Genomic DNA, 12,054 nt, shown 5'->3' on the forward strand with positions numbered 1-12,054 from the left:
AACCATACTTCACTGTACAGATTGCCAGTTTCCGTCTCTTTATAGTGGAAATGACTTAGGAGCTTAAGAGGTTTTTCTAACTGGAAAATCCTTCAGATATGTTAGTTTTCCTTTGGAGCCTTTAAAATTATATCTTCCCTGCCTCCTTCAATGAAAATCTATTTCAGGGCCTAACCTTTATGAAGTCTACTTAAAGTATCTATGGAAATTTATTCAACTTAGTTTTCTAGGAAAGAAATTTCATTTGTGAATTCATATCATTGGTAAATGGATATCCTGTTAGCATATGTGATTTGCAATGACGAATTCAACTGATCTAAACAGATTTGAGACCAAACAAAACTGAGTATTGAGAGAGAAAAAATTATGTGTATGTTTCAGAGAAAAGTCTGTTCCCAGTGAACACTTGGTGTACACTAGGTATTTTACTATAGAAAGGAAAAAGCATCAGTAACTCGGCAATAAACTGTAATCTAGAGCTTGGGGCAAAATTAGCAATCAATGAAACAAGAACTTTTCTCTTTTTTTCCCTTCTTTTGTTTTCTTTTGTACCAGGGAATGAACCCAGGTATGCTTAACCACTGAGCCACATCCCCAGCCCTTTTTATTTAGAGACAGTGTCTCACTGAGTTACTTAGGACCTTGCTAAGTTGTCAAGACTAGCTTTGAAATCTTGATCTTCTTGCCTCAGCCTCCTGAGCCACTTGGAATTACAGGCATGCATCACCACGCCTGGCAAAACTAGAATTTTTTAAGTTTTTGTAATATTTTTTAAAGTCATTTTTAAAAAAATTTAAGATGTTCAATGATTCCAAGAAATAGTTTTTAAATTACTTCCTTCTTTCTTTAATGTGTGTATGCGTGTATTATGGAGGAAAATAATTTAGGTGTATAGAATTGGAAGGGATCATCAAGAGATTCATCCAGTCCAGGTCTTTGATTTTAGAGGAAGAGCCTTAGTATCCCCTTGGATAGTATTGCCTGTACATAGTTTTGGAAACCATAACAAAACTCAAAGTATATTTTGGGATGGCCTAGGTTAAGGTATATAGCATTTCAAGCAGGTTATCTAGATGCTTTCTCAATTCTAGTATTCTAGCAAGTGTAATCCTGCTTCAAGTTTCACATAGACTTGTGAAGAGAATCTTTTATGCTGCTTCTCATTCTTTTCCTCCAGTTAGAATTAATTTCCAAAGCAAATGATTCACTGAGTCAGAAGACTTAAGAATTATTTCATATGCTGCCTCTAGGCAAGGATGTATTCAACCTATTTCATTAAGTTATCAATTTTAACCTTTGCCTTAAAATATGTAGGAAACAGATTTGTAACTTGAGTATATTGACATAAAGTCTAAGGAATATTTTTAAGAACTAAAGGCATTACCCTCACCCTGCCCTCCTCCAAGATGATATTCCTAATTCTTTTGAACAATAGGTTTCTGTTGACACTACCTTCTCAGTCTTTTTCCAGTTGTTCCTTTGAATACCTTCACTTTAAGTAAAATGATGTGCATTTGCATCTGTGTTTTCACTTGTCTTGTTCCCATAGTTATTTCCTACACCTTATCAAAGACACTGCCTTTTAGAAATTCTCTGATCTGTATATTTTGATATGAACCCAAAACAGTACTGGAGCAAATAATCTGGCATCTTAATTTCAGATTTATAATTTCATTTTGCATTGTGTAAGTGGCTTGATTACATAGACTTATTTGTTAGAATTTTTTATAATTGGCAACTTGTGATAATTGAGAGACTCAATGCCTTTTATAGAGTGCAATTCTTTCTCAACCCCACATATATTCAAAGATTCCCCTTTTATCATACCAGTGCAGCAGTGTCAACTCTGTAGCACAGTAGTAGCAGTAAAAGTGATAACCATTTTCTGTAATTGAGTCAATAGCTACATATCTAATCTGGGAGTTATGTTTAATGTTGATTATATTTGTTATCTTTTTAACTTCTTACTTATAGCCCCACATTTTCCAGCTTTTTGATTTTATAATGACAAAAGTTACTTGGAAGCAGTCCCAACCATTTATATCTGTGAAGGTCAAAAGCCAGCATTAGGTAGGACATCTGGAGATGGTAAAGTAGATTGGATAAAGATAAAGGGGACAGAGGAAGATGTTTAAAACTGTGGGTGCACTGAAAAGTAGAAAATGTGCCAAGAGAATCCTTTATTTTTGCCTTGATATATTAAACTGCTCTTTCCTCCACTGTTTATCAGATTTAAATACCAGATTTTCTATTTAAAGGTAGTAATCCAAATTTGGTTGTCATTTAAATGGTGTCTAGGGAATTACACTTGCATTTTCTTAAATGTTAAATATAAATATTTCTATTATAAGGAAAGCTTGTGAAGTAGAATGTTTTATATTGCTTGGCAACTTTTTTTTAAGGAAAAGATTTTTTTGATCTTCTGCACCTTAACAAGACTCAACTGTGGTTTTATGCTTAGGGTAGCTAGTTACTGCCCCAGAAGATGATTTCAGGGTGTTGGTTTAAGACTTTCCTTTAAAGTGACCTTTATATAAACTTAACTTTTAGTGTTTATTGTAACTATCTAAGATTTCACTAGCTAAATGAAACGTTTCTGACTAACACTGGTCTGTATAGAAATTTAATTATATTATTATTTTTGAAGTTGAATAGTTGTGGAAATACCTTCTGAGTGAGTCTCTTATTTTTTTTTTTAAATTTTGTATGTAATTTAAAGCAACAAAAAAATTTGATGACCAAAGCCACTCTCCCCTGAAATTCTTAATGGTGACTCGTGGATGTGTTCATGTCTTTATGGCTTCTCTGCTCTTTACTGAAACAGCAGCCAGCCTATCTTTCCGCCTTTTGGCATTTCATTTGTGGTTAGGCTTGGCAGGTTTGTTGCAAACAAATCTGATTGTTGGTTTTAGATTTCATGCCTCATTGACGCCTTTAGTTATTTGATCCCAAAAGGTGGTGATAACTTCTTATATATGCTGTCACTTATGACTTCCACAATTCTATTCTTCAATCAGAAATCCAATAAGTCAGGGAATTGATTTAATAATAACTAGGACATTTTTTTCCCAACAATGAAAAAGTGGTCACTTTGGTTCCTAGCCAATCTCAGTTTGGATAATTTAATTCCTGTTGGCCTGATTCTTTTCTTTGTTTTCACTTAAGGACCTTTGATTTCACAAAAGCCTCAGCATATTAACATTGAAATGTACAATGTGTTTATTTTTTATATTGTTATGTAACATGTTCATATAAGGATGAATTTTCAATTCTGTTCTTATTTTTAAGTTATTTTTTTAATTTAATATTTATTTTCTCTGACTATATAGAAAATATATCTCTAATTTTAAAAATGAAAATATACTATTAACAAGACATAAAACTAGAGACTTGTCATCTCACCAATAATATATTTTAAAAATTCTAATTTTGATTGTCAATGGTATGGTCTTCTTTTTCTTCAGATTTGTAGATATTACATACTGAAAATATTTTAAGAAATGCTTTATTATTAGAGCATAAACTGATAATTTTATTGTCAAAAAGTCTTAAGTTTATATTCTATAAACAAAGATTGCCTTCAAATTTTAAATATTTTTGGAAGCCATCCAGTAAGTTACTAGTTTAAATAGTAGAACAACATGGGTAGGAATTGACATTTCAAGTTTAGAGGATAGCATCGGGGGAGTTTTTCCAGAAGTGTAATTATTAGAGATGCACTTGAAAGTACATGTTGTTAAGGTGTGGTGACCCAGCTGAGTGACATCTTCATGAATATTTTTTTTTAAATTAACAATGTATGTACATATGTGACATGCATAGTTACATATCCTAAAACTTAATATGGCACTGAAATTTTTCTGTTGGTTCATAGTAGATAATTAGTCATGTGAACAGAGATAAAAACCACAGGTTCTATGATTAAACAAGACATTAAATAATTACAGATACATATGGAAACATAAGATTTAAAGATTTGACACTTATTTTAGCATACTGGTCCAGAACAATTTGAGCTGTGGAATCGAAATGTTTGTGTTTGCACCCTGGCATTTCCAGCTGTCTGATTTGGGCAAGTTATTTATGACTAACAAAAACGAAGTAAATCATTGTACCTACTTTGTAGCCTTATGCTCTGCAAATGTCAGTTGTCATGATTATTGTCATTGCTGTTATTGTTATTCTAGTGGTAAAATACATATCTGTTCTCTATGATGGCTTTGCAAAACAATTTTTCCATTACTTATAGTCATTATAAGAGTAGATATTTTCATGGATGTTGAGTGTTTTCAAGGTACATACTCACTTTTTTTTTAGTTATAGGTGGAAACAGTGTCTTTATTTTATATTTATGTGGTGCTGAGGATTGAACCCAGTGCCTCACACATGCTAGGCGAGCGCTCTGCCTCTGAGCCACAATCCCAGCCCCTCACTTTTTTTTAATGGCATACATTTTAACCCTGCCGAACAATATTTATTAAGCATTTATATAAGTAATCATTTACGTGTCTGTCTACTCAAATCTTTTAAACAAGTGTAAGTTTCAAATACAGTTACAATACAACTTTGTTCATGTACTTTTCTATGGATTTTCATTTAGTGGTTATCGTCTTTTGTTGTTGTTGCCAGAGACTGCTATACCCTTTGTGAGCTTGTTTTTATGTCTTTACATGCTTGCAGAAGTATTTCTTTAGACCAGATGTCTTAGTTTTGCTGGATTATAGGATACAGACATTTAAATTCCAAATTGACAGGGTCAGCAGAATTTTCTTTGAAACATAACTGCACTATTTTTCACTCACCGCTCATTTTCCCCAAACCATTATAAATGTTTGTCTTTTATTATTTGGCCAATTAGGTAAGTAATTGTTGCTTTTCTCATATTAATTTGCATTTTATTTATTAGAGAAGTAAATCAATTTTTAGGTATTTGATTATTTTCATTTTATTTAAATTGTCTCTTCGCTCTTTTTTTCCATGTCTTCCTTTCATTAATTTTTAGAAGCTCTTTATTTGATCTGTTTTATCTTCTCTGTGTGGTTAACATTTTCTCACAACCTTTTTCATTTGCTTATGGTATGTTTTCTTATGTAGATGTTTATATCTTTATACAGTCAGATCTATCAGATGGTTCCTTGGCAGCTTATGAGTTCATATTATTTTTTAAAGGTTTTATTCCCCAAATTATAAAATATCCTTGTTTTTCTAATAATTTTACCCTAATGTCTTTGACACTTAAGTTCATTGTGAGAGAATGATTAAAGTTTGTTTTCCTCTGAATACATAGCCAAACTCCTTATAGCTTCTTTTTTAATAGTAACTTCAGAGTTACTATGACTATTTATAATTATTGTTTTTATCATGGCCATCATTGAAGACCAATAATTGCCTGCACAATATTAAGCATTTTACATGTGTAATTCTTTCTAAGTCTTGTGATTACCTTTTGAGTTTGGCACAATTGTTATTTTATCTGTTTAATTTGTGGATAAAATTGCAGCATGGAGATACTAATGATTTGAGAGACCATGCAGCTAGAGAGCTGTAGTTAGGAGGCAAAACCTCCCATTTCTGGAACTGTTCCTCTAATCACTAACTGTCATGAAAAATTAAATTTAGGTGGGTTCCTTGTGGCTCATACCAGACAGGTTTCAGTATTAACAGTGCCCTGCTCCCTGCCCTAGGCTTCATTCTCCCTCCTGGTCTTGACCCTTCACCTGCGCCCCCTCAGTTCCCCCTCTCCCTGCCTCTATTCTCTCCTGATCTGTAGGGCAAGGGCATTCCTGTCCTCTCTCTCTTGTAGTCATCATTTCTTTGTGAGTACAGAGTAACTGATCTGATTTTGACAGAGTATAACACGTATGTCACAGAATTCTAGAGCTGAAATCTATTTATTTACCAACCCTAAGAAGAGAGATTGTGAATCTGAACACAAAATTAAGTTGCTTTTCAGGCAACACTAATATTAATATTAGTTGAATAATTGCCATAGCAGGCTGCGTGTCACATTAAAATATTAATAAAATTAAAATTCATAGGATGTTAATGTTACTTTCAAAATTAAATTTTAAATAATGTACATGTAAAATGTTAGACTCTTCATGAGGAGTGTTTGACATGAAGGTTTTTCCAGTTCTCTGAAGTTTCTTATCTTTAAAAACTAGTGTATTTTAATCTCTTCAACTTTGTTCTACCCTTCTCCAAGTTCTATCATTTAAAAATATGCCATAGTTAGGAGATGGGTGTTCTGCTGTTCTCTTGTACTACAGGGTGGCTGTAATGTGATATTAGATGCTGATAATGTGCTCTATATTTCAGAAAACTAGAAAAAAAAGATTTGAATGTTTTCATCATAAAGACAAGATAAATTTTGAGGAGATAGTTCTGCTTACCCTCATGTGAACATTATGCCATGTTTACATATATTGAAACATGACATAGTACCTCGTAAAGATATATAATTTTATGTGACAATTTAAAACATTAAGATAATTAAAATGTAAAATTTTTTTAAATGTGCCATGAACACAGAAAGAGTAAAAGCCAGGGAATATTTTAGCAGAGTTTCTAATAGAAATGTGATTTGAATTTTATCATACTGAATTTTATATAGTTAGTCCATTTATTTTCCAGTGAAAAAAAAACCAGTTTAACTCTGTGTGCTCCCAGCCTCAGGCTTTTTCTTACTCTGTTCTCTTGGTTTGGTGTCTCAGTCTTCAGGAACCAGTATTACTGTGGATATTGCTGTGATGGGCGAGGCGCATGGCCTCATTACTGACCTCCTGGCAGACCCTTCTCTGCCCCCAAATGTGTGCACGTCCCTGAGGGCCGTGAGCAACCTGCTCAGCACGCAGCTCACCTTCCACGCCATTCACAAGCCCAGGGTGAATCCTGTCGTTTCCTTCAGTGAAAACTACACCTGCTCTGATTCTGAAGAGAGCTCTGAAAAAGACAAGCTGGCTATTCCCAAGGTAGGTACTGAGGACACACCCTTAAAAGGCTTAGCCTTTTTATATTTTAATTGTCTCTTAGGTTTCCCTCACAGTCCCTCGAAACCCATCTGTATATTCATATCAATTACTTCAAGAAGATGAGTTGATTCTGGTGGCAAAAATAATAAAACCTTAAACTCGAACACTTCTGTCATAATACTTGATTACTTTCTACAAATAGAAAACTTACCCTTTTTATTTATACTTGTTAAGAGATTTTTTTGTTTTGTTTTGTTTTGTTTGCTTGTTTGTTTGTTTGATGCTGGGGATTGAAAGCAAGGCCTCATGCATGCTAGGCAAGTGCTCCACAATTGAGCTATACTCTCAGCCCCAGGATTTACTTCTGTGTGCCTGGCTGTGTTGTAGGTGATGAGGATATTGCAATAAAACACAAACAAAATAACAATGAGAAGATAAAAAAGAATACCTGCTCTGTTCTCATGTGAATTCTGTTTAAAACACACTGCCTTGTAAAACTGAAGGTTCCTTTGCTCTTTGATTTCTTAGTGAGACATATTTCAAAGTGCCTTTATGAATTTCTCAAACACGTTTTGAACTCAGAATGGTTTTAGTTATTTAAGATTATTTAAGGTATAAGGTGGCCTTACTGATTTATATATACTCAAGAAATGATACAATTTCTTCTTTTTACAAACAGGTTGGATATCCCTTATCCAAAAATCTACCCGAAAATGGTCCAAAATCCAAAACTTTTTGAGCACTAACATGGCACTCAAAAAAGTGCACATATTGGAATATCAGATTTTTGTATTGGTTAGTTTAACTTGTAAAATCGATGCAAGTATTTCACAATACAAAAAAAATCTCCAAAATCTGAAACACTTTGGGTCTCATGCATTTCTAATAAGGTATGCTCATCCCCTCTTAAGATAGGTGTTTTTCAAAAGTAAATAGTACAGGCATGATCCTATGCCTAGTTCAGACCTCAGTATTAGTTAAAATTAAGTTATATTAAAGACAAAATGTCATTGTTTCCATGGCCTCTGGTACATGCAGCATGGTTGTTACTCAGTAGACAAGCAGCTGTGTCCTTGAGCTGGTGGTCAGTCAGTAGCATCCATGTCTGTCATGGAGTCTCTTGGGCCAGGAATGTGATCCTTATAATTTTATCAATTGAGTATTTATAGAGTTTCTTTCAAATGTTCAGTTCTCCAAAAAAGATATACCAAAGCACGATATGAAAGTAAAGAAATGGAAAGATTAACTGATTCCTTAGGGTCTGAAAAAAGAGTCGTAATTCAAAACTTGGCAGATGAAAGTGTTTGTCTTTTCCTCCTTAATTATCTTCTTGAATGCATATTTACACCTTTAGGACACATTGGAAACTATTGAGTGCCAGAGTTGTTCTTGAATCCCAATGGGTCACCTACTTTACATCTCAAAAGTTTTGGCACCTTCAGAAGAGCAGAGAGTGTCCTTGTAAACTACAGCTACACAGTTGGTTTACAGGAGTGATTAACCAGAAATAAAAGTGGGTGGAGGATCTGCCTATTAAGCCTGTTACTGAAGTTGCATCGAGAGCACACCTTCACTTTGGTTTCCAAGATTGAAACTCTCTTGAGAGTGCTGGTGCCCATGATGGCAAGCCCAGGCCTTGACCTCAATGCCGATGGCACCAGTTCCACTTAGGATATGTTAGGACCACCAGTGGCACAGAGAAGAAACAGCGGGTTCCCAGCAGGGCTTCTATTCAGAGAAGTTGATACTGGTGGATTTACCCCTATCTCTGATGACTCAATCACATTACCATAGGGAAGTGGTGTTTTCTATGAAAGAGTCCATTCTTAGCTCCTATGATTTCTCAAGATAATAAAAACAACCAACAGAACTTGTGTGTATAGACCATTATGTGCAATGATATAAATTAATCCATGTCCCAAACAAGTGACTTTGTGAAAAATACTTCTCATAATAACTAATATAATATGTGTATATAGGTATAGATGTCCTATAATAATGTAACTATAAAATTTCTCCAGAGGTAATTTAGTCTCATTCCTATAATCTGTATTTGTATAAGCATTGCAGAGCAGACCCCAAAATGTTATTTTTTAAAAATGCAGTCATTTTGGCCAGAAAGTATTTTATTGAATTTCTGCATATCCCAATTTTATATAGACAATATTGAACCATTGTGGTTTCATCATTAATTCCAATTGAAAATTATTTTCTTCTATTCTGTTACATGAAAGTTAGTGTTACAAATGTGCTTGGCAAATAAAATCAATACGTATTCCTTCCTAGCGCCTCAGAAGAAGTTTGCCCCCTGGTTTGTTGAGACGAGTTTCATCAACTTGGACAACCACCACTTCGGCCACAGGTCTGCCCACCTTGGAGCCTGCCCCAGTTCGGAGGGACCGTAGTTCCAGCATCAAGCCTCATGATGCACCTTCTCCCAGGTTAGTCAATGCTCCTGCTGGTTTCATGTCTTTTAGAGAATGTTCTTAACCAAAAGGAATTATAACTTATGAGAGAAGGGAAGCCTAAGTAATTATAGTTGGTTATAGACCAGCATTATCAGTGGAAACATTGTGTAACTTAAATCAGATAATTAGGCTTAAATTTTGTTGTGGGACTTCAAGTATAAGAAGAAAGTGTGCCCTGAGATGATCCCTGCAGTTGTGACCTTGAATGGAAAGGGTTGAGTCCAGGAGTAAAATGTAGGACAATAAAAGGTACACAGAGATGCATACATCAAAAGTACCTAACCTGCTGGGACTGTTGGTGCACAAGTGTAATCTCAGTTGTTCAAGAGGCTGAGGAAGGAGAATCGCAAGTTTGAGATCAGCCTGAGAAACTTAGCAAGACCCTATATAAAAATTTTTTTAAAAATTATAAAAGGGCTGAAGCTCCCCTGGATTCATTCCCTGGTACTGCCAAAACAAAAACAAAAGCAAAAAACTAGGCTGACATTTGCAAGTCATTGTTAGAGTCCCCTATCTCATCAGCAACTGTCCTATCTCTGTAGGAAAGGCAGAAAGGTAGATCACCATTCTAAGACCACCATTCTGTTCAAACATTTGGTAATTTAAACATTTTTGTTTATGTGTGTACAGTATTGGGAATTGAACCCAGGGCCTCGTGAATGCGAAGCAAATTCTCTACTGCTGAACTGCATCACCAGTAGTAATTCACTAGAGAGTAACTTTATTTCGTAAACTAATTCCCATTTTACAAAATGACTATTTAGCTTTTTGTCACTGTGATAAAATATCTAAACAATCAACTTATTAATTTAAAGGGTTTATTTTTACTCACAGTTTCAGGGCACACACCCAGTGATCTGACTTCTTTCCACCAGGCTCTACCTCCTAAAGTTTCTACCACATCTCATGGACTGGTGACCAAGACTTTAATGCATAGGCCTTTAGGGGAAATTCAGGATTCAAACTGTAGCAGTGACTTAAAAGCCAGAAATAGTAAAGCTAAAGAAAAGATAATATTATGATCATAGAATGAATTTCTAAGAAAACATCTACCAAAAGAAGTCCTTTTACAGGAAGCTATTATGTTTGTTCTTTTCTAATTTGAAGAAAAATAGCATTCTTTATATGAATTCAATAATTCTGAGAACATATGCCATATGATTTCAGGATTTTGAAACATATATGTCAGTTGACCTAATGAATGAAAAAGATCCATATCCATTGAATTATATAATAGCAATACTAATAGTAAATTTCTCCTTATCTTAGTCTCTAATATAAATAAAATATCATGCTGACATTGGCAGAGAAATTGAAACGTTCCATCTAATATGAATTTAAAGACTGCTCTATGTGTGTAATAAGAATTGTAATGCATTCTATTGTCATATATAAATTTAAAAAATTAAATACTTCTAACTTTTCTTGCTTTCTTGATTAAAGATGTTTAATTGGTTTCTTTCATATAAACGTTTGTGTTTTAGTAAACCAATAGAATCAGAAACAAACTCAAATGATTCTTTCATATATCTGTGTAATTTCACTATGTCTTCTTACCTGGAATTTTGTAAACTTATAAATGCCACCATGGGAGAAAGTTACTCACCATTCCAGGAACACTTTTTAATGGTTGAAATGAGAAGTCATTGCTAATATTTTTCTTTAAAATGCTGGCCATTTTCAATTTCTATAGCATCATATATTAAAAATGATAGCACAGAGTATTATAGTTAAATATTGCATAATAAAATGAATTATGTCCTCAGTGTACATCATTACTTATTTTACCAATGCATTTTAGTAAGTTCTCTGTGAGGGTATAGTTAATTTCCATAGAATGACATGCCTTCTCAAATGTCTTCTTTCCTTCTGTTATTCTTTGTTATTTCTTGTCAAATTTCATTTCCCCCATTCTTTTCTTCAAGTCAATTATATGAAATTGGAGGCTGAAATTGAAATCATCATAAGGAAGAGGGTTCCAAGAAAAGTTATGAGCTTAATTCCCAAAGATCCTGTCATTTTGCCTCATAAAATAAATATGCAGACTCAAATATTTGTAAAAGAGATAAGAAATAGCTTATCTCACTCAATCTCTTTCCCCTAAAAATAGTTATAGATGTCTTCTTGGGTATAGTTTTTCCCACTGTCTAAGCTACTACCTCTAAATTTCACTATCCTGTTAAAAACTCCTGATTTAAAATTTGAAAATGATACGACTTTTTTTCATTATTATGAACACATGAAATTGATCCTGACAGTATTTAGCCCTTTAAAGAAAAATCACATATAAGTTAATGGCCATAGTACCACCATTAAATACAACTGGTTTGAGTCATTAATTAAAAGTCATGATTAAAACCCCCTTCACCTAGGAAAACTGTTAGTCATACTGCTGATTGATTTCAAAACTGGTTTGAGTTTTAGCCCTGAAGTTTCTTCCCTTTTAGCTTTTTATTTATTTATTTCTACATTTGACCTTTCATTGGAACTCTTTGAGAACTTCAGTGATCCAAAGAAGAAAGTGAGAAGTAAAAATTAAAAACAGTTCACAACTTACATGACTTTAAGTATGCAGCTGGATAGGTTCCTCTTGGGAAATTCTAAACATAGTCTGG

At 33.9% G+C, this 12,054-nt stretch overlaps 1 protein-coding gene across 3 annotated transcripts in view; it reads left to right on the forward strand.

The window, feature by feature from the left end:
• Pde3a (phosphodiesterase 3A) overlaps positions 1–12,054 on the forward strand; it is a 323,995-nt gene that overhangs the window by 256,333 nt on the left and 55,608 nt on the right. For all 3 annotated transcript variants that reach the window (XM_048787271.1, XM_048787273.1, XM_048787272.1), the window contains 2 exons: positions 6,714–6,971; positions 9,258–9,412. In XM_048787271.1, the coding sequence (XP_048643228.1) occupies positions 6,714–6,971; positions 9,258–9,412 (413 nt within the window). The remainder of the gene's footprint in view (positions 1–6,713; positions 6,972–9,257; positions 9,413–12,054) is intronic.

Source organism: Marmota marmota, unplaced genomic scaffold (genome assembly GCF_001458135.2).
Source record: "Marmota marmota marmota unplaced genomic scaffold, marMar, whole genome shotgun sequence".
NCBI classification, from domain to species: domain Eukaryota; kingdom Metazoa; phylum Chordata; class Mammalia; order Rodentia; family Sciuridae; genus Marmota; species Marmota marmota.